The sequence below is a fragment of the Ceratotherium simum genome, chromosome 2 (assembly GCF_057802395.1).
Source record: "Ceratotherium simum simum isolate JZ-2026a chromosome 2, ASM5780239v1, whole genome shotgun sequence".
Lineage (NCBI taxonomy): Eukaryota > Metazoa > Chordata > Mammalia > Perissodactyla > Rhinocerotidae > Ceratotherium > Ceratotherium simum.
The window spans coordinates 40,413,430-40,435,105 of record NC_141901.1 but is presented as its reverse complement, the minus strand read 5'-3'; the positions used below and the strand labels follow the sequence as shown (position 1 = coordinate 40,435,105).

Here is a 21,676-nt window from a genome sequence, read left to right as displayed (position 1 = left end):
AGGAGTCCTGGTTTCACTCGAGACTTTCCAGGCCAGTCAGCTCTTCAGCCCCTGCACTCCAAGGCTCCTCCTTACGTGGTTCCTGGCATTGGCAGTCTTCTCCATCTTGGCCTGGGCCAGCAGCTCCTGGTAGATGGCTGCCAGAGGCTCTCGAAGATTCTCCAGCAGAGCACTGGGATTCTGCAAGGCAGCCAGGGTATCCTCGACTACCCCTCGCTCCACGGCCTCATTGATGGCAAGCACAGCTGCATGGACTGGGAGGGGGCATGGAAACAAGGTCAGGAGGCCAGAACAAACCCAGACCAGCTGCAGCACAACCAGCTGCAGGCCACTCTGACATCATCCCCTTTTTCCATCCACAAGGGCCAGGCAAACCAGGTAGCCTGATGGCCCTGCCTGTGGATGAGAGGTAGCCAGAATCCATCCCAGGGCTGTGAGGCTCAGAGTCCTCCCTTTCTCGGTGAGCCTACCCCTAGCAGGGCAGAGCCCAGGCCCTACCTGCAGCCTCATCCACCGAGAGCTCATTGGCCAGGATGCCCCCGATTTTGCTGAAGGCAGGCAGCTGGAGGCCATATTTGGCCAGTTCAGAGGCCATATTGCTGAGTTCCTCGGCTGCAATGATACCACAGGTGCCCTTCATCAGGCCCAGGACCCCCAAGACCTGCCCTGACTGTGGTGGTTGAGGAAGGAGTTGGGCTTACCTGTGAATTTCACTTTCCCGTATAGATCATGAATCTGAGGGGCCAATCCCAGCTGGAAGAGGAAGAGACTGGGAAAGAACAGAAGGCATTGGGGCCTATTCACTTTGACATGCTGCCCATAATGGGTTTGCAAGAGATACTATGGGGACCTGGAGATGAAGACCACTCAGCACCTGCCCTGATCCACAGGCAGAGATGTTATTGTAAGTCAGCCCAAGGCAAGTGCTATAGAAGGTAAAGAAGATGCTGTGGGAGGCCTAGGGAGATTGGGGGGCTTCACAGAGAAAGGCACATGGCAGTAGCAGGTCATTGGATGGAGACGGAGGGTGGGAAGGGCATAGCAAGCAGAGACCCGCTGAGCCAAGGCACAGAGGCTTGAAAGGACATCGGAAATGAAGCCAGGAAGAAATGACATGGTGGACACAGGAACTGGTCAATCACTTTCTGACTTGGCCAACTGGTTGCAGGTAGCTGGCTGTGAGTAAGAGCAAACAGCCTTCACCATTCACACGAAGTGACTGCCATGTGACACTTGATGGGTCTCATTCTGATTCTTTTGTACCCCAGTCACAAGCTGAAGACTCTTTCCTGCCTGCCTTTTTCCTTCACCCACACAGGTCACACATAAATGTGCCCACAAACATACACATAAATCCAAACACAACTACAGAAATCTAAAACCTCACTCTCCTGAGAAGTTCTCCCTATGGTCTACCTCCATCCTTCCTGCTGCAATGCTTGTGCTGTCAATCATTGGTTGCATCCACCTAGAGGAACCTAGATGACGAAAGTTTGGGGCTCTCACCTGAGTGCATGGATGCAGTAGACCACTCGGGGCATGTTCTTCTTGTCATAGATGTCTGTGGTCTCTGGGAAGAAGGTCTGGAGGGGAAACATCCAGTTACTGCCTTTGCAGATCTTTAAGCAGCATGAGATATGGAGAGAGGGGCTGAGGAATGGATCTTCCTCTCCAACCTGGAGAGGAAGGAGCCCCAGCTCCTTTGTTGTCTGGGGCTTCTAGGTCAGTCTCCCCAGCCACTTATAGCCAGCCTGCTATAAAAGAAAAGCACTGGGGGGGCCGGCCTGGTTGTGCAGCGGTTAAGTGCATGTGCTCTGCTTTGGCGGCCCGTGGTTTGCAGGTTCAGATCCCGGGCACACGCTGATGCACTGCTTGTCAAGCCATCTGTGGCAGCGTCCCATATAAAGTAGAGGAAGATGGGCACGGATGTTAGCCCAGGGCCCATCTTCCTCATCAAAAAAGAGGAGGGTTGGCATCAGATGTTAGCTCAGGGCTGATCTTCCTCACAAAAAAATTTAAAAAAAAGAAAAGCACTAGGGACACATACTAAGCCAAGACCCAGCCATAGATACATAGCCCCAGATTAACCAAACACTAAGACAAGTCTATCACGACTATGCAGGCAGGGCCGGCCCCGTGGCTTAGCAGTTAAGTGTGCGCGCTCCGCTGCTGGCGGCCCGGGTTCGGATCTCGGGCGCACACCGACGCACCGCTTCTCCGGCCATGCTGAGGCCACGTCCCACGTACAGCAACTAGAAGGATGTGCAACTATGACATACAACTATCTACTGGGGCTTTGGGGAAAAATTAATAAATAAATAAAAATTAAAAAAAAAAAAAAGACTATGCAGGCATATTCTCCAGGAGAAACAGGCCCCTATTCTTCCTAGACACAGCAAGCCTGTGCCCCTCACCTTGGACTCTTGACAGAAAGGTGGCATGCTGGGGAGCTGGCCATACTCCCACAGAGGGCCCAATGAGGCATACATTGCCAAGGTCCACAAAGGGGTCAGAGCATGTTATCTTGTCTCCAAGCCAGAGGCCTCTCATCAGTGGGGGCACTTCTAAGAACTGAGTCACTCCAGGTATGGCTTCCCATGCCACTTGGCAACTATAATGAGGTCTAACCTCAATCCCTCTTGGTGACTTTAGATTCATAAGAAAGGACCAAATCTGAAGACTTAAAAGTATTCCAGCCCCACTGAGGACTCATGGCCTCTAGTGCTCCTGCCTCCCACCACAGGGTCTGTCTTTACTGCTATTCCCTTGTCTTGTAATTCTCTTCTATAGAGAAGAAAAACAAAACAGAAAGAAATCATACATTGTAGAATCCTATCATGCCTTAATTTGTATAGTTCTTTACCATTCACAAAGGGAATTCACACAGATCATGTGATCCTCCTGACAACCTCATAAGGTAGGCAGGGCAGGGATTACTGTCCCCATGTCACAATTGAGAAACCAATTGAGATTCAAAGAGTGAGAGCACATGCAACATGTGTCCAATTGGGGTCTTGGGCCTACGCTTCCAAGTCTACCACTCAGGCATGAATTTCAAGCTATGAAATTCTGGTGGAAAGATGGCTGGCTAATGTAAGCCCCATCTCCTATATAACACAGGGGCCTCACTGCCTAATGGGAACACCGCAGGCTAGGCCAGGGAGTCTTCACCTCCTTTTACCCACAGGAAAGTGGAAACAGAGACCAAGTAACTGGCTCAAAGACACACAGTCCCAAGGAACTTAAACTCTTAGATTCAGTTAGTTTAGAAGACACATGGAGATGGGGGCTAAAGGGTCCCAGAGAGATAGTGTGTGTGTGTGGGGGGGGCGCTGGTGAAGAGTAAAGATGAACCCCGATCTTGAGGCCCAGTGTTACCGAAGGCAGACCGATGTGGGCTATTGCAGACAGCCAAAAGTTGATGTTGTCTGTGTGACGGAAATGCAAGCCAGTTGCCTGAAAGGGAAGGAAAGAGAAGACAACTCGTTTCCACAGTTCTCCAGGTTCCCCATGGGCAGAGCCCAGACCACAGCTTGGAGATTCCAGGGGTGGGGGGAGCTAGAGGACCTACAAATTTCCCATCCCTCCAGGACACACACACAGACAGACAGAAAGCATCAGGAAAGGATGACCTAGTGGGACATCTGGGAAGCATGGCACAGGGTGGGATTAATAATTTAGTCAGCCTTCCTAGAAAAGGGGAGTCCAGAGCTGGGAGGGGAAGGAAAGGAGGGTGGAGCTGGCTAGAGCACAGGGAAGGGGCAGTGTGCCCAGGAAGTGCTTCCGGGTGGCACAGCCCACAAGCCTCTGAGTGTAGACTGTGGGTAGAAAAGTCTGCTTGGAGGTTCTCACATCAGCGGCATCTCAAGGCCCACCTAGCAAGTGTCCCTTGCTGGTAAGGATGGTACACACCGCCTGGCGGGAGACACCAATTGATACCTGTTGTCTCCGAGCAATGATTAATAGCACCCCTTTCATCCTCAAAAGTATCCAGGTTTGGACAATAAATTACATGGTCCCCCTACCTCACAGCTTTGAGGACAAGCGGTAGTTTGAGAGGAAGAAAGTGGAAAGTAGAGACCACTATTCCCCACCTGGTACCGCAGCTGCTCCACGTCATAGATCTTCTTCAAGGGAACCACGGAGGGTGCAAAACAGTGGCCCAGCTTGGCCAGCAGCACCCCGTTTCGGAGGCTCTCCTCCAGCTCCACGGGGGAAGGAAGCTCCTCCTTCAGGCAGGCCTCCATCCAGCTGAAAGCATGAGAGCATGAGAGCACCTTCTCACCCACACTGGCAGCACAGCAGCTCATTCTAACCACAGTACCTTCCCTCCCTCTCTCCCCCTAAGCAGCCTCTGCCTCTCTCCTGCCTCCTGTTCCTGCCCTATGCACAACTCCCCTCTCTGCCCTTCGTCTGGCTATTTCCACCTTCTCCTAAGTGGCCCCAAACACCTGGATTGGCCAATCCTCAGCCCCGACCCACCCCAGGAAATCTTCCCTGACAGATCCGGAACCTGTCCATCTTCAGTGAGGCTTAAAAAGCCTGTTATCTGTTATGTGATATAACCTCACTCAGTCTGGTTATGCATTTATTTGACTGTTGAACCACACTGAATCTGCTCCCTTCTCTCATTCTGCATCTTCCTACTAATTTTGCTGTGAACTTAAAACTGCTCTAAAAAAATAAAGTCTTGGGGCCGGCCTGGTGGCGCAAGCGGTTGGGTGCGCGCGCTCCGCTGCCGCGGCCCAGGGCTCGCCAGTTGGGATCCCGGGCGCGCACCGACGCACCGCTAGTCAAGCCATGCTGCGGTGGCATCCCATGTAAAGTGGAGGAAGATGGGCATGGATGTTAGCCCAGGGCCAATTTTCCTCAGCAAAAAAGAGGAGGATTGGCAGACGTTAGCTCAGGGCTGATCTTCCTCACACACACAAAAATAAATAAAAAAATAAAGTCTTAAAAAAAAAGATGCTATTTCATCTCCCTTTTCCCACAGAATGGACTCTTGTCCTTTTGCATTTGCTTTGGGGGCAGGTGCCTCGGGTGTGCAGGGGGCAAAGGGGGATCAGAAAGAGGCGGTCCCTCTGCTTACCGCTTAGCTTCCTCCAGCCGGCACAGGTACTGATAGGCTACGTTCTGCCGCCTCTGCTCATCCATTTCCTCAGCTGTGAGGCGTTCATCTGAGGAGTAAAGGAGAAGGTCAATGAAGGGAGCGTTAGATAGAGGGCCAGGCCGCAGCAATGAAGCTTCTTCTTAACAGAATTAGGCAACTCCGCTCAGAAACCGGAAGCATCTCCCATATGTCCATCCTGCTCTTCCCAGGACACTCCTGGCTCCAATCTTCTGCTCCCATCCAGTAAAGCTATCCTAGTCAGCACCTTGTTAAAGGATGGCCTCTCCACCCTTTAACAGGGGGATCCTTCCTGTACCAGAGGCGTCCCTTCCCTTTCCTCTCCAGCCATCTTCCTGACATCCTCCTCCCCAAATATACTTCATGATCCTTCACTCAGTGCCTCCCGGCAGGGATGTCCAGATCCCTCCTTGCCTGGGAACTTAGCTCCTTATTTTATCCCTAGTTAGACTCTGAGTTCTCCAAGAACTGGACTTGTGTCATCCTCCTCAGGTACTGTCTCAGAGGCTCAGCTTAACAGAACCAGCCATTCATTCATTCAATACCTCCTCTATGTCAGGCACTGGGCTAGTGGACCCCTACTCTCAAGAAATAGAGATTATTATTAGAAAAGAAAAACATGTAACTAAAAAACTCCAACCTAATGTGATAAATGTGATTATAGCCCATGAATAGTCTATGGAAGTGGCAGAGGAAGCAAAGGGCTCTATCTATAAGTAGAATCTTAAGGAATGAATAGGCAGAAAGGGGGACAAGGCAGTTCAACAGAGGGAACCACGGGACAAAGGCCACTCACTTGGGATTAAGAGGAAGGACAGAGAAGTTTAAAAGATCACAAAGGTATCTTTACTTTCCTTTTTTGGTATAGGTCACCTGAGGAGGAAAATAATCTCCAAGCTAAATAAAATATAGACAGTACTGTGACTCCCAAACTCAAGAATAGGGAATCCCTTAAATGAGATATTCTGCCTTAGCCATAGCCTCCCTTTATCCTTCCTCCTCTCCCCATCTCTCTTGTCTCCTTAGGGAAGACAACACAAAATCAGAGGATGAGAGAAAGCTACACTAAGAAAATAAACTCAGAGGGCTTGAAAGGAGACATAGCTTAGTCAATCTTTGATTCAGCACTTAATGTCATTCCCACTCTTTATCTTATTTCCTTATATTGCATACCCTGCAATATGATTTGAGGGAGGGGCAGGGCTTATTTGAATTGGCAGTTAAGCAAGTTAAAGCACGCACACAAGTACACACACACACACACACACACACACACACACACCCCTCCACGTTTAGATTTGAAATCTCTGGCCAATAGCAGGAAATCCATCAGTTCTTCCGAAGGAGTATACAAGGAACAAGTGTTGGTTGCTAAGCACAGAAAATAAACCAGTAAGTCAATGACATCATCTCAGAGTTATGAATTGAGGACTGTGAGAGATGGGCGGGACTTTGTTCATACACACACAGAGTCTTAAAAAAAAAAAATCAGTCTTCCTGCCCTTCTCAGGTCTGGAACTAGTTTTCCTTCAACTGATCAGTAAACGTGGACTCTGCTTTTTGAATCCTAGTGGAGAGGAAGGGAATGGGGTGGAAGGAAGAGCAGGTTTTGCCTTTCATTCAGAAGGTCACATGGAAACCTTTCTGCCTTCCCATCCTTCTGACCCCAGTCTCTCCAAAACAGTGTTTTTGAAAGTGTGGTTCATGGACTACCTGTATCACAGTTACCTGGGGTGAGGAGGAAGCAAGCAGCGCTTGTTATAAATGCAGATTATGGGCCCCCATCCAGACCTACTGGAGCTGAAGCTCCGGGACATGGCTCAGGAACCTGCACTTTAAACAAGCTTCCTAGGTAATTACGACAATTTAAAGTTTGAGAGGCACTGTCTCAAAGAGGTATCAAAAAGTGAAGGAGCCCCCCACATCTCTTTAGGCGTCCTGTCCCCTTGTAGCGCTTGACAAGTATGGTAGCCATCGTAACTGCTGAATTTTAAGAGGCCATCCAGACCATCTACATTCTCCCAGCTCCGGAGCCTTAGAATTTGGGAATAAGGGAGGAAACTCTTTGTAAGCTTTGAAGCGCAGCACAGAAGTCGGGGGCGGGGGCGGCGTTTCGCTGCTCACAGCTTTACTCCGGCCCGCAGGAGTCCGGGCTGCTCCCTCCCCACTGAGCACAGTCCCGCCGCCCTTGCCTGGCAGGCCCCGCGCCCAGCCCCCGCCCCAACCTCTCCCTGGACCGCCGAGCCCCCGAGCAGGGCACCACCGCTGGACCCTCCTCGGCCCGTTCTGGCACTCACAGACCGCCCTGCCCGGGCCCGCTGCTCTTCCCTCCATGTTCCTCCTTCTTCGAGGTTTGAATCTCCCGCCGCTGGGCCACCGCCCCTCACCGTAGCCGCAGTAGGACAGGACACTGCCGGTCTGTGCCGCAAGGGCCACTGGGATTTGTAGTTCCAGGCTGCAGAGGCTCGTCGCCAGGTGGGAAGGAGAAAGGTAACACCGAGGGGAAAAGAGGCGCTCCCCATCAGGCGGTACCTTGGATTGCTGTTCCTCCAGGGCTCCTTTGCTGCTAAACGGTCTTATTTCAAGTAGCCCCTGCCCCTGCTCTTGCCTCTATCATTTCAATATCCCCGTTCTGCTTCCTATAATATTCTTGGGTCCTGCTATCTTGAGGGCCTACTTGGTGCTATGCGCTAAACTAGGTGGTGCGGATGCAGGGATAAATAAGCACAGTTAATGCCCTAAAGCAGCCTCTGTTCTGGAATAAGTGATAAACATAGTCAAATAAATCAGAGGTCAATGATTCACAGAGGGAGGAGGTAATTGCTGTGATTAAGAGCAGTGACGGACAGGAAGACTTCCTAAGGGAGGGGACAGCTGATCTGGGTTGAAAAGTTAACCAGAATTCATCAGATTGGAGGAGAGAATTTCAGTCTGTGGAAACAGCATGTGCAAGAGCAAGGAGACGAGTTCAGGAAATTAAAGTCAGTTCAGTTTATAGGAGAACAAAGCTCAACCAGGGAGAGGCAGGAAGTAAGCCTGGAGCGGCACAGGGCCAGATCCTGCAGGCCCTTGGGCACCATGCTACAGTGCTGGGATGTGGTCTGGGGAGCAATCATGAGCCAAAGAACACTTTAGACATAGGTCAGAGCCAGATTTATATTTTAGGAAGATTCCTTTTGCAGCAGAGGCTCGGAGTGGGGTGAGGCTAGGGACAGAAACCAATTGGGAGTTTATTGCAGTAGCACAGGTGAGAGATAGTAAGGGTCTGAACTAATAAAAAATAATTGTAACAACTATGCTGAAAAAATATTTTTTGGTATATTACCTAATAGGCTTTCCCCATCTGGTATTTCTCCTTTTGCCCTTCCCCCCAGAACCCTATTCAAGCAGCTAGGCAGCCTAGGCTCATAGCCTCAGGGGAGAGATGTGAAGAGGCAGAAAACAGAAAATATCCAAACCTTCAGAGGAACAGAGGAGACTCAGGGCTGGAACAAAACTGTTTGGGAGACCTGAGTTTGAAGAGAGTGGGTGTTCCCTGAGATCGGAAGGGACTCCCCTTTGACCCCCACCAGGGGGGAAGTAGAGAGAAGCTAGATGTTGGTGGCCCCAGGTGATAGAGGTCCCACTTCCTGCTTCCTGGGAAGGACCCTGGGAGCACAGGACCCTGAGAAGGATCAGTTGCATAATGAGCTAGGCAGTATGCCCTTAGACAGTTGCGCAGAAATTGCCCAATTCAGCCAGAAAGGAAGTATCTGGATGAGATACCCGCTCTTCTTCTTGGGAGAGGGTCCCTGGGGCTGAAAGGGCCAGGTGGATGAGAAGAAAGGTAGTGTCAGTGGATAGTAAATGGGTGGCCAAGGACCAGATGGGCTTCTCGCTCAAGTCTTAGCATCCAACACCTCCCCCAACTTGGACTCCACCTGGCAGAAAAGAGGAGACAAACCAAGCTGACTCACATTGTTTCCATCTTCCCAGTGGAATAGGGGCTTGAAACAGGAACTTAGTAGAGATGTATTTCTCAAATACCGGAGTTATGGACCAACACAACGTCAATATGCATTGAGTGCTTACTATATGCTGGTACTATATTCAGTATCATCTTATAAGGACTATCTTATTTAATCTTCACAATACAGATCAGGAAACTGAAGCTTAGAAATGTCACACAGGTAAAAAATGGTAGAGCCAAGATTCAAACTCAGATAGTCCAACTCCAAGCTTGAGTTCTTAACCACTAGATACTATACCACCTCCAAGACCACGGCCATGAGACTGCAGAAGAAAGGGTACACTGGAGAGAGGTTTCAGAGGTAGAACCAACAGGACGGAGAGCCAGAGGAGAGGGGGGAGTCATGGATGTCTCCCAGGTTTCTAGCTTAGAGACTGGGTTGGTGGTTTACCAACTAACACTGGGAACATAGGATAGATAGATGTGAGGAAACAGGAATTTTTCTTGGACAGCCTAAGTCTAGAGGTATACATTTAGAAATTATTGGCTTATTCGTGGTGTTAAAATCAGAAGAGTGGATCCACATAAAAGGGAAAAAAAATCAGAGAGGTGGGTGAAATGTTGGAAAAGTATGTAAAGTAAGAAGAGAAAGGAGCAAAGGGCAGAGTGTTGGAGAAGACTAGCATTTAAGAAGTGGACAGAAGGCCCAGCAAAGGAGACAGACAGGAGTTGTCAGAGCAGAAGAAAGAGTCAGGACACAATGGGTCATGAAAGCCAAGTGAGGAGAGAGTTGCAAGGATGCGTCAGATACAGTAGGAATCAAACAAGAAAATGATTCAGAAATCATCAGTAGATCATTGAGAGGTCATTGGAACCTTGATGAGAGCAGTTTCAGTCCCTGTCCCCTCCACAAATCATCCTCTCCTCCTCTTAAGGGAAGCCTGTTGAGTGAACAATAGATTGAGCTGCCTGTTTGGTCCTGGCTGGGCTGTGGTAGCGTCCTGAAGGCCCAGCCCATGGGCATAAGCTGCAGGCGGCTGGGAGAGCCTGCCTCGGGTGTGGGCACCATCTGTGGCACACAGCACCGTGCTGGCACACAGCAGGCACTCAGCAAAGGCTGCCCAGCAAATGTAGTGGGGCCCAACTATTTCCTTATAATTTTGTTTCTGGCAAAGGCCTCTCTACTTAAAAGAGGCCTTTTGCCCAGGTAAATGAGGACATTTGCTTTCTGATGCAGGCCACCCTTGGTGAGCTAGGGCAGTAGGTGCCCATTGTTCTGGGGCCTGCTGTCCTCCCATTAAGCAGAACTTGGAGGTTGCAGATCAGTGGAACTGGGAAAAGGAATCCAGGGGCAGGGAGGCTCTTCTGATCTCCAAGCCTTTCATGACCATCAACGTTTCACCCTGTTCCCAAATGTGAAACTACCACACAGAAGCACAGTGTGTAAGAGTGTGTGTGTGTTCATGTGTGTAAATGTGAAAGGGTTCACTTCTGGGACAGCCCAAGCCTCATTAAAGCTTGCAATCATAGTGTAGTGGAAGGGACCCCAGGCTTGTTAGCCCAGAATCAGAAAACCTGGGGTCTAATCCCAGCTACAGGACTGCTCTGTGACCTCGGGCTACTCACACCTGCTCTCTGAGCTTGGTTCCTTCCTCTGTGAAATGAGGGTATGGGATAGATGATCTTTGAGGTTGTAGCTAGTAACAAGCCCATGATGCTTTGATTCATTTCTTTAAGTGAGGGACTTGAGGGGTGTGTCTGCAGGGGTGGGGAGCAGTGGGGCAGGAAAAGCAATGGAATCCAGGTATCTGTGCCCAAGCACCAACAGGGTTCAGCACTGAGATAGGGCACCTGAGCTGTCAATCAAAGAATTCCCTAGGAATGGAGGGCGGTACCTGGTTGCCTGGTAACCCCAGGGGCTCTGAGCTAAGATCTAGGGGAGGTAACCCGAGCCAGAGGGCCCATTCCAGAAAGGCAGCTGCAGAGAAGATCCAAGGAGGTAAGGTGTCCTGCGGCTGGGGCCCCAAGACCTGGTGGAGGTAGCCAGAACTGCCCCAGGGATGAGGACTTTGAAGAGGCAGGATTCCTGAGTGTTCTTAGGAGCAGGGGGAATTTCTTTAAAAAGAGAATCACTTCTGCCTGCCTCTCCTAAAAAAGGAAAAAAAACGGACGAAGAAAATGGGAGGGGCTGAGAGCCCAGTGCCTGGGTCTTTTCCACTCCTTTTCCTGTTTCCTGGGAGGAGAGTTCATGAAAGGGCTTTGCCTTTCAAGGGGAAAGATAGTAACGAGAAACACATGCTGATGAGACAAATGTATTTGAGTTTAAGAGGGTTCTGGAGACCAGAGTCAGATGTTGGAGACCAAAACTAGCAGCAGACAGAAAGCCAAGGAGATAGGGAAGAAAGAGTTTCCCCTTGAAATAGGGAGTGAGCAGTAAATGGAGAGACAGAATCCTTGCTCCTGGAAGTTGGCTCCTTGCCAATTCAATAGCCTATTCAGCTTTGTGCCCCCAATGCCTTGTATGGCTCCTGGCACATAGCAGGAGCTCACTGAGTATTTGTTAAACTGACTTGAAATATATCTTGACATTAAACAGCAGGAGTACCTACATTATGAATGGAGAGATGTATGTGGAGGCACAGTGTGACGATGATGGAGGAAAGGCCCTGTTCATTCATCCATTCATTTATTCATTCAACAAACATTTTTTATTGTGGTAAAATATATATAACATAAAAGTAACCATTTTAAATCATTGTTAAGTCTACAGTTTAGTGGCACTAAGTTTACTCACATTGTTTAGAACCATCACTACCATCCATCTCCAGAAATTTTTCATCCTAATCGATAAACATTTATTGAGAATCTATATGCCAGACTCTTCAAGGTGCCACAGATCTAGTAGGGGAGATAGACACAAAAATCAGCAATTCTAACCCAGTGTGATAAATACCATAAAAGACACAGGCTGGGGCCAGTCCCGTGGCATAGCAGTTAAGTGCGTGCGCTCCGCTGCTGGCGGCCCGGGTTCGGATTCCCAGGCGCACACCGATGCACCGCTTGTCAAGCCATGCTGTGGCGGCATCCCATATAAAGTAGAGGAAGATGGGCACAGATGTTAGCCCAGGGCCAGTCTTCCTCAGCAAAAAGAGGAGGATTGGCATGGATGTTAGCTCAGAGCTGATCTTCCTCACCAAAAAAAAAAAAAGACACAGGCATAAGGTGCTATGGGAGTAGGGAAGAAGGACCCAGTTGGTTGAGGGGAGGGGCTTTCTGAAGGAGCTGTTAGCCAAACTGAGTCTTGAAGGAGAACTAAGAATTCGTTGGGACATTAGAGAGAGAGCTGATATGGTGCACAACGGAGTGGATGAAGCAAAGTGAAATGGCAGAATGAAATCCTTGAAACCCTGAGGGTCACACCAGGCACGGGTAGAGCTGAATTGCCCTTGAGGGATCCTGCTTTGGAGGAAGCCAAAGGTGACATACTGACCCCTCTGCTTCCCATTGTCAGCATTATGTCTTCCCCCAACCCTGAGGACACCCCCCAAGAGCCTGAGCCCTCAAGCTCCAAGAAAACAAAGAAGAAAAGAAAGTGGCCACAGCAAGAGGCCAGCATCCAAACCCTCACTAAAGCTGGCCACAGGGCCCTACTGGCTGGCCGGAACCATGAGGCCTTGATCAGCTTCCAGAGGGCCTTCCTCTTGGCCTCCGAGGCCCCCCGAGAAAGGAACACTCCTGTTCTCCGGGCCTGTGCCTTCAACCTGGGGGCTGCCTATGTGGAGACTGGGGACCCAGCCAGAGGCCTTGAGCTGCTCCTGCAAGCCCAGCCTGAAGAGAAGGCACAGGGCGGGTGTCACAGCGACCAGTGTTTCAATGTGGCTTTGGCCTACCATGCCCTGGGCGACCTGCCTCAAGCTTTGGCCTGGTACCACAGGGCCCTGGGCCACTACCGGCCACTCGGTGACCAGGGGCAAGCCCAGGCAAAAATGGGAGCCTGCTACCAGGCTCTGGGACAGCCTGAGCTAGCAGCCCACTGCCTGCAGGAAGCAAGCCGGGTTTATGCCCAAGCAGGGCAGCCCCGGGCTGCAGCCCTGGCACTGGGGGCTGCGGCGGGGTGTATGCTGAAGAGCGGGCAGCATGGGGTGGGGGAAGTGGTGCAGGTACTGGAGGAGAGCCGGAGGCTTGCTGAGAGGAGTACCGAGCAGGGCCCACTGGGTAAGGCCTTTGGGCAGAGAAGGTGTGGGATGTGGGGAGATTCAGACCTGGTGATAGTCTCAGAGGGGGTGGAAGCAGAGGTATTTCTGAGGGCTGGGGGGCCCTGGGAGAGTGGGACAGGGCTGCACCAGTACAGCCTCACCGGCATCTGACCTGGCTACCTGTGACCCTGGTCATGCCCTCTAGGGCAACTCTATAATGACCTAGGCCTGGGCTACTCCCAGCTCCAGCTGTTCCCGCTAGCAGCAGAGGCCTTCCTGCAGGCCCTGCCCCTGTGCCGGGGGCCAGGAGAGGAGGCCACGGTGCTAAGAAACCTCGGGATGGCCCACAACGCCCTCGGCAACTATCAGGAAGCTCAGGAGCTTCACCAGAGGGCTGCCGACCTGCATGGTGGGTACCAGGGGCTGGGGAATGGGATGGGGTCCAGGGGTCTAGGAGGGAGGTTTCCCAAGGCTGAATTGTGGATGGACCTTTAGGACTAGTTATGAGGCCAGGAAACCCAGTACCAGGGGGGTGAGAGCTGGGCATGCAGGAGATGGGATAGCCAGACAGGACAGACGGTTGTGGGCCCAGAGGCTGAGGCCTGGGGTTGGGAAGGCAGCAATGGGCCCAGGGAAGAGCATTGGCTGCGATAAGGGGCCTGAAATGGAGCCCAGCACCTCCTCTGACTGAATGTGTGATACTCAACCAGTCATTTTCGCTTTCTGAGCTTTAGTTTCCACACACGTAAAAATGGAGCTGTTAATACCTGCCTTGCCTGCCTCACAGTGTTGCTGCATGGCTAAATGAGCCAGGGGGAGGCATTCAGGCCAAAACTCTGGACTGAGGAGAGTTCAGGGCTCTGTGGAGCATCTGGAGGTGTGCTGGTGCTCAGCTCCAGGACTCCTGGGACCTCCTGTAGTGGTTAGGCGGTAGGGTCCTGATGCCCCAGCGGCCAGGGTCCACTCTTAGGATGGGTCGGGCTCTGTTATCAGGCTCTGTGGGGCAGCGGTGGGAGCAGGGCCGGAGCTTTGGCAGCCTGGCCTTTGCACTGAGCCAGCTGGGGGACCACAAGGCCGCCAGAGACAACTATCTGCACGCTCTGCAGGCTGCCCGGGACACTGGTGAGGGTGAGGGGGTAGCAAGTGCCTTGTGTGTGTGGGGGGGTGCAGGGCAAAGGCCAAAGGTGCTTGGGGCTGGTGGGGAGGCAGATGGGGAACTTGGGGGTGGGGAATACCTTTGGAGGGGAGGGTCAGTGGGGTAGGCAGCCATGAGAGGACCTCTCAGGCTCTCTTCCCCAGGAGACATGAAGGGGCAATGGCAGGCCTGTGAGGGTCTGGGGGCTGCTGCAGCCAGACTGGGGCAGCATGATCAGGCCTTGAAGTACTATAAGGAAGCGCTGGCCCGGTGTCAGGTGAGACCCTCTGTCCCGAAATCTAACTCTTCCCTGCTATCCTTCCAGCTGACATTCCTGCCTTCACTCCTTGTCTTCTCCGCACCATTCATTCACTCATCAGACATGCATTGGGCACACTGTGTGCTAGGTCCCAGGACACTATTGTGAGGAAGAGTCCATCTCCGTCTACAATTCTGGGCAGGCCGTGGCAGGACCCTGGCAGAGGCACGGGGATGGGGCAGAAGAAGGGGAGAAAAAGCTCTCTTCCCTCCTCCCTTTCCTGTTTCTTTCTTTCCCAATCCCCAGAGGACCGCAAAGCACAGGCCTTCCCCTTTACCCATTATCCACCCTCTCCCCAGAAGGAGCCAGATTCTGTGCGAGAGCGGCTGGTGGCCAATCTGGCAGACGCCCTGAGGACCTACTTGGCCCGGGGTGGGCTGATCCCCACTCACACCCTGGTGAGAGGACACCTGAGACAAGGAGCAGGGGTGGGAGAGGTCCCCAGAGAAGGGGGTGGTGGTAAGCGGAGCCGACGTCCTCAGGGATGCTGTGCTTGCCTGCTCATCTGTGTTTACCTGCTGCGGGGCCTGCTTATGGGACATGTATCACTTTCCCAAGGCCACCTGGGGGTGGGGAGGTGGGCCGGGGATTGTGGCATGTCTCCAACACCAGGGCTGTGCCAGGACTTTGGCTGAGTGGCTGAGTGGTGACTAGCCCAGTGGGTGGAGGCCACAGGGTGCAATCCAGGATCCTGAGCCGTACTTGGGAGGAGGTGGAAAGTTTTAAGTCCTTGGCTGCAGTTCTCAAAAGGGCCACAGGATGGGGACAGTGCTCCAAGGAAATGCCTCTCCTGTTTTCTGGGGGGCAGTTCTCTGTGTGTCTCCACTATGACCCTCCCTCTCGGCTCCATCTCACCCTCTCTCTACCACCCAGACTCTCTCAACGGGTCATGTCTCTCCAGCTGCCTCCTCCCTCACACTTTGAGATAACCTCAGGCAGCCTCCCACCCCAAGAATTGAAATTATACTTTATTATATTTATTTCACAGGTTTTATGTCTTCTCCTATTTTATAGACTAGAATACTACAATTATAATATGCAAGTGAAATTCAATTAGCCTGGTACAAGCAGAGGACTGTATGGGAGTCAGAAGGCCTGGGTTCCATCAGAAGTCAGCCACTAACTTTCTGTGACTTTGCCCCTGGAGGTCCAGGCAGGAAGGGGTGGTGGTCAGGCTCTGGCCAGGTCTGCTAGTCCTTGAGCCTGAGTTCTAACTTGAGAGTTACTAGTGGGGACCTTAACAGAACAAAGGGCCTCACCCTGGAATTTCACTCTCAGACAAACGGCAGGCCCCAGTTTGTCTCTGGCACTTCTCTGTCTCTCTGGGGCCACCATGTCTGGAGGGAACATACATGCTAACACACATGCACAGCTGGGATGGCTGTTTTTCTCAAACGGATTCCCGTTACTCCCCTTCATCCTCAGACCTCAGCTCCACGGAGGCCCCAGGCTCCAGGTGGGGCCTGCCTGTCAGCGGGCACCCCAGCCAGGGTGGCAAGGGACACAGCAGAAGCGCAGCACAGGTAAGTGGGATGGGGACAGAGCTTCGGGATGGATGTGGCCTCCGGAGGGTGTTGGGAGGTGTCAAAGCCAGGTGGAGGGGGAGGACCTGTAGGTACCCCAGGGAGGAAGGGACCTGGCTGAGGTCCACTCTGCCCCCTCTTCTCTGCCCCTACAGATCTTTGGGTGGGTGTGAAGACGAAGAGTTAGAAGAGGGCCATGAGGAGAAAGAGGAAAAGGGGTCGGTAAATGTTCCTGTACAGTCCTCTTGGGCGTGGAGACCGGAGCGTGAGTCGAAGTAGGCTGTCCCCAGCTGTGCTCCTCCTCCCTGAAAATGGGAGCACTCTCCCCAGCCCCGTTTCCCTTACCACCCCCACCTCCTCAGGTCTGATGCTGAGGCCTGCCCCCTCAGCTCTCCAGGTTCCCAACCCCCAGACCAGCTCTTCCCCATTTCTGCTCCTCTCAAGGCCCTGGCCCATTTTCCCTGAACCCTTTCTGGAATTGCATCTTCTTCTCTGCTTCCATGACTTTCCTAACTTCTAGAACTTTGCATCATAGAGCATCAAGGTTTGTTGAAAGCCTACTACGTGCCTGGTACTGGGCGCTTTGCCTCTCCTAGCTCACTGTTTACTAGTCTCTTCCTCCAAAGGCTTTGGACTCTGGGGGCATAGTTCCTTGTTACTTGTTGACTTGAATTCACTGATGTCTTCTTTTCAGTGTGTTTTCTTCCAGGCACCAGTGATTCATTCCCAGTCTCGCCAATAGTCAGCCCAGGTTTGCCAGGCACCTGCCCTGTATAGGGCACAGTCCTTGGTGTACCCTCCGTGTACAGTGACCAACGCATCCCCTGACATCCATCCTCTTTGTTCTCCCAAAGCTTCCTCTTTTCCACTATGATGGTTCTTGGTGCAGAGAGGCCTGTGATAAACGTGTCTGCCCCTCTCCATCCAGGTCCAGGACCCAGGGCCCATGTCCCATTTGGAGGCCAAGGCCCCCTCAGGATGGAGTACTCTGGCATTCTGGTACCCAATGGTCCCCAAGCCAATAGGTGGGTCCCTGGTGGAGGGGAGGAGGCCTGGAGAATTAATAAAAGAAGTAGGAGAGGATGTGGCTTTGGACAATTTTAATGGAACATGATTACTGTTCAAGTTGGGGGAAGATATGGTCTGGTCCTTGCAGATGTAGTGCTCTGAGCCTCTTTGTCTTTGCCCGTTAGCAATCTGAACAACCTTCACCCAGCTCTGGAGGCCCAGGGTGTCCCCTGCCTCCTACATGACCTGACTGTGGGCCTCAGAGAAAAGGGGAGTCCTGCTGAATGGGGGGACATGCAGCTTAAGCCCACTCCCTCTTGCCCTGGAGCCCACCAGCAGAGGTAAGGGCCAGAGAGGGCAACAGAAGCTAGGGCCAGGGCAGGCTGCCTGCTGCTCTTTCCCCAGTCACTCCCATGGCGAGCCCCCTCTGCCTCCTTCAGGTCATCCGAAGGGCCCAGGAAAACCTCCAACAGGAACCCTCAGAGGAGACCCACCGAGTCTGGCTTCTGCACGATCATGTGACCCTACCCTGCTGGCCATGGCCCTGGCCTCTGCGCTGCCTCCCCAACACACACACATTCGCAGTTTCTGGGACCGATCCTCTTCCCAGTTGTTCAGCGCTGCATAGACATAGAACACAACACGGTCAGCTCTGTAGTGGGCTCTGCAGTCTCAGCACTGAGGTGTTCAGTTTGCTCCTCACTGGGATTTTTGGACTCAATATGCACAAGATAAAAGAGAAATGGATGCTGAATTTCCCCCTTTTCTTTCTGGATCCAGACATCATGACTGCTAGGGCCCTTGCCAGTTCGAAAAACTATGACTTCTTGGTCAAGAGGCTTTGGAGTCACTAACTCTCTCCAGACCTCCATTTTCTCATATGGGAAATGGGGCTATAATACTACAGAAGACCCATCCTAACGAACCGAGGCACTCCGCTTCTTCCATGAGACACAGGGGATGCTGGATGCAGGCCCCTCAGGCCCGTAGCCTGGAGGACAACTGCTGCCAGCAGCCACAACGATACTTTGTAACATTTATTGATCACTTAGTACCTGCCACAGGCTGTTCTAAGTGCTTCACAGATGTTTCTCCTTTAATCCTCACAACAAGCCCATGAGGCCCTATTATTACCCTCTTTCATAGACTAGGAGAAGGCATGAAGGTTAAGCAGTCTGTCCTCCCAGGTGACACCGCTAGTAAGTGGAGAAGCCAGGATTCAAACCAGGCAACGAGCCCTTTCCAGAATGTGCAGTTCCACTCCCCCAGTTAAGCTATTGCTTACCACGAGTTGGTTATGTTTGATACCAAATGTGTTTATGCTGGTTGTATGTGTTAATTATAATTTGTAATTTAATTACATATTATATAAATTGGTGAACTAAGTATGTGAAAACAAGCACTGTTTCTATGAAAACTAAGTTGAATCCTTAGAAGACTTGATTAAGGTGAGTCACTTTAAAAAGTGCTGTTGAGAGGCCGGCCCTGTGGCTTAGCGGTTAAGTGCGTGCGCTCCGCTGCTGGTGGCCCGGGTTCGCATCCCGGGCGCGCACTGACGCACCACTTCTCTGGCCATGCTGAGGCTGCGTCCCACATACAGCAACTAGAAGGATGTGCAACTATGACATACAACCATCTACTGGGGCTTTGGGGGAAAAAAAAAAGGAGGAGGATTGGCAATAGATGTTAGCTCAGTGCCAGTCTTCCTCAGCAAAAAGAGGAGGATTAGCATGGATGTTAGCTCAGGGCTGATCTTCCTCACACACACAAAAAAAAGTGCTGTTGAATTACATGTGAGCAAGAAGATTATTTAAGATTTAAGGGAAAATAATAAAAATCTAGGTGAATTTTACACTCAGATTGCTTCAAACATGCCATTGTTCCACCTTAAGGAAGTAAATTGGAAATTGCAGCTGATACGTAACCGGTGAGGTTCACGCAAGAAAGATGGAGAAGTACAATCATTGGCCCCATCCTGAAAGACAAGACCCTGGCCACACTTGGATAGATGGCAAATAAATGTACTTTTTGTTTTAAGTTAAAATACCATAATCCACTACTGATCATGTCAGATAAGAGGGCTCCTACTGTACTGTGAACTACTTCACGAGATTTTGAAGACTCGTTAAAATATTTATAGAGGACCTACTATGTGCCAAGCATGGAACTAGGTGCTGGGACACAGCTGTTAATCTTCCTTATCTAAATGGAGCTTATTTTGTCAGGCATTCAAGATGTCTTGATTTGGATGCAAGTTCACTAGCTGTAAGAAAGACCAATATAACAGTGCCTTTAAACAGAGAGAACTTTATTCTTTTCTCATATAAGCAGCCCAGGGCTGACACAGTGGCTCCATGAAGCTTGGGGAGTCAGGCAGGATGCTCTGCCAGCCTCAATACAGGATTGCCATCTCATTGTTTAAAACGGCTGTCCAGCTCCAGCATATCTTTTTTTTTTAAAGATTTTATTTATTTATGTTTTCCCCCCAAAGTCCCAGTAGATAGTTGTATGTCACAGCTGCACATCCTTCTAGTTGCTGTATGTGGGACGCGGCCTCAGCATGGCCGGAGAAGCGGTGCGTGGGTGCGCGCCCGGGATCCGAACCCAGGCCGCCAGCAGCGGAGCGCGCGCACTTAACCGCTAAGCCACGGGGCCGGCCCGCAGCTCCCGCATATCTTCATTCCAGCCAGTAAGAAGAAAAGAGGAAGTGGAGGAAAACATTCATTTTTTTAAGGTATGACCTGACAGTTGGATACATCACTTCTGCTCACATCTAACCGGTCAGAGTTTAGTCGTGGGTGCATGCCTAGCTGCTGCAAGGGAGACTGGAAATGTAGTGTTTAGCTGGGCAGCAGTGTGGCCAGATAAAACTCAGGGGTTCTGTCACCAAAGAAAGAAAGGAGAATGGATTTTGAGGGACAAGTAGCAGCGTCTGCCACACATGAGTATTGCTACTGGGTCAGGCCAACCCAATATCAACCATTACTGGCTCTACCATTTAATAGCTGTATTATCTTAGGAAAATTAATTGACTTCTCTCTGCTATTTAATTTCCTCATCTATAACATGAGGATAAAAATACATCACAGGACTGACAGGATTAAATTAGATAATATATGTAAAGCATCTGGAACTCAGCAGGTGCTCCAACCATGTGCCCTTCCTAAATTGGTTTCAAGTCATTTCCTAAAGAAAACGCCACAAGTCTGAAAGGCAGCAACAAGGTGGACTAGATCTTGGGCACCACCTTCCTGGGGACAGCCCTCATTTGGTTGTTTTATAAATTCCGGGTGTGTGTGGTGGGATATGTTTTGTTTCACTATTTTATAGCTACATCTCATCAGAATGTGAGCAGCAACAACCCTTTAATTACACGTTTCTGCATTTGGGGAGGGCAGTTCAGTATAAAATAATGCTTCAGAGTGCAGCCTCTACGTCAAGCTGCTTGGATCCTAGCTCCACCTACAGCTATCACTGTATCATTGGGCATGTCATTCAACATCTTTGAGCCTCAGTTTTCTCATCTGTAAAATGGGAATAACAACAGGGTTGCTGTGAGGATAAAGTGAGATGATTCATGTTAGCACTTGGTACATATAAGTATTCAAAATGTTATTTATGTCAAAAAAACATGCTTCACATTGCCTTTTACAAATGAATCTTCATAATCACCAAACTTATTTTCTCAAATAGGCCTGTAGGGCGTCTTGACTTGACTAATATATAAAAGTGAAGCTGCTTATGTAGTGGTGAGGTTATAAAATAAAGGAGGTCTTGGATAAGATTATCCAATTGTACACTGTACATTACAATTTAGATGACTAAACTAAATTTCCAACCACAAACACAGTCTAACAAAAACAATTTTCCACCACAATCACAGTCTGATAAATTCAATTTCTCACAAGAAACATGTAAAACAAGATAGCTGGAGGCCCAGGGTATATCCCATAAGAAATGATAAACCTCTTATAATTAAAAAGACTATCAGAGGAATAGTTAAAAGCAGGAGTTGTTCTTGCCTTTCTCAGTGAACTAGCCAGGAATGCACTCCATGAGACAGAAAAAGAATAAATATAGCATAAAAACAGGACCTTCATTCCACCTGGATAATTATCTTCATTTTAGTGCCTTGATGGTAAGTGGTTTGTTATTCTGCAAACTTCTCCCTTAACCCTGCAAGAGTGTTTCCATTCTTAAAAGCCCCTGGATAAAAAATTTAAGGCTTCCTCTCCAGGTTTATCTTGAAATATTATCGTGACCTGGAGTCTATGGCTTCAACTACATTTTTAACCATGGCATACTCAACTTATTTAAGGTCAACCTATTTAAGGTTTACAATTTTCTATTTCCTTAACTATTATCTTGATAATGAGGAACAAATATTATGTATGATTAGGGAAATACAGCGTGCTATC

General features: G+C 50.4%; 2 protein-coding genes across 12 annotated transcripts in view; one reads left to right on the top strand and one right to left on the bottom strand.

Moving 5' to 3' along the window:
* Positions 1-7,529, bottom strand: part of IQGAP3 (IQ motif containing GTPase activating protein 3) — a 37,967-nt gene extending 30,438 nt beyond the window's left edge. For 2 of the 5 annotated variants that reach the window (XM_014791999.2, XM_004436220.2), the window contains exons 1-8: positions 7,426-7,529; positions 5,090-5,177; positions 4,095-4,251; positions 3,379-3,456; positions 1,507-1,583; positions 702-769; positions 499-612; positions 76-254 (exon numbers count right to left, since the gene is read on the bottom strand). In XM_014791999.2, the coding sequence (XP_014647485.2) occupies positions 76-254; positions 499-612; positions 702-769; positions 1,507-1,583; positions 3,379-3,456; positions 4,095-4,251; positions 5,090-5,177; positions 7,426-7,462 (798 nt within the window). In that variant the 5' untranslated portion in view covers positions 7,463-7,529. Of the gene's footprint in view, positions 1-75; positions 255-498; positions 613-701; positions 770-1,506; positions 1,584-3,378; positions 3,457-4,094; positions 4,252-5,089; positions 5,178-7,353 lie in introns of all 5 variants that reach the window. The other 3 variants (XM_087441709.1, XM_087441712.1, XM_087441727.1) reach the window with 2 other exon arrangements.
* A 3,543-nt stretch (positions 7,530-11,072) lies between these two features.
* On the top strand, positions 11,073-18,643 carry TTC24 (tetratricopeptide repeat domain 24). Of its 7 annotated transcripts, XM_087441636.1 has the most exons (10): positions 11,073-13,292; positions 13,479-13,682; positions 14,267-14,395; positions 14,573-14,685; positions 15,027-15,125; positions 16,153-16,250; positions 16,406-16,515; positions 17,179-17,275; positions 17,444-17,599; positions 17,699-18,643. In XM_087441636.1, exons 1-10 carry the CDS (start codon positions 12,593-12,595, stop codon positions 17,778-17,780), a joined length of 1,788 nt encoding a protein of 595 aa, XP_087297762.1. In that variant the 5' UTR covers positions 11,073-12,592; the 3' UTR covers positions 17,781-18,643. The 7 variants fall into 7 exon arrangements, with proteins under 7 accessions (XP_087297762.1, XP_087297775.1, XP_087297770.1 ...); XM_087441649.1 differs by lacking the exon at positions 14,267-14,395; XM_087441644.1 differs by lacking the exon at positions 15,027-15,125.
* Positions 18,644-21,676: the final 3,033 nt, after the last annotated feature.

Bases quoted from the DNA above. Each gene is read 5' to 3' on its own strand.
- TTC24 (XM_087441636.1), top strand. From the start codon at position 12,593: ATGTCTTCCCCCAACCCTGAGGACACCCCCCAAGAGCCTGAGCCCTCA. The intron at 13,683-14,266 runs GTGGGTACCAGG...CTCTGTTATCAG, and splicing joins GAGGGCTGCCGACCTGCATG to GCTCTGTGGGGCAGCGGTGG. The intron at 14,396-14,572 runs GTGAGGGTGAGG...TCTCTTCCCCAG, and splicing joins GCAGGCTGCCCGGGACACTG to GAGACATGAAGGGGCAATGG.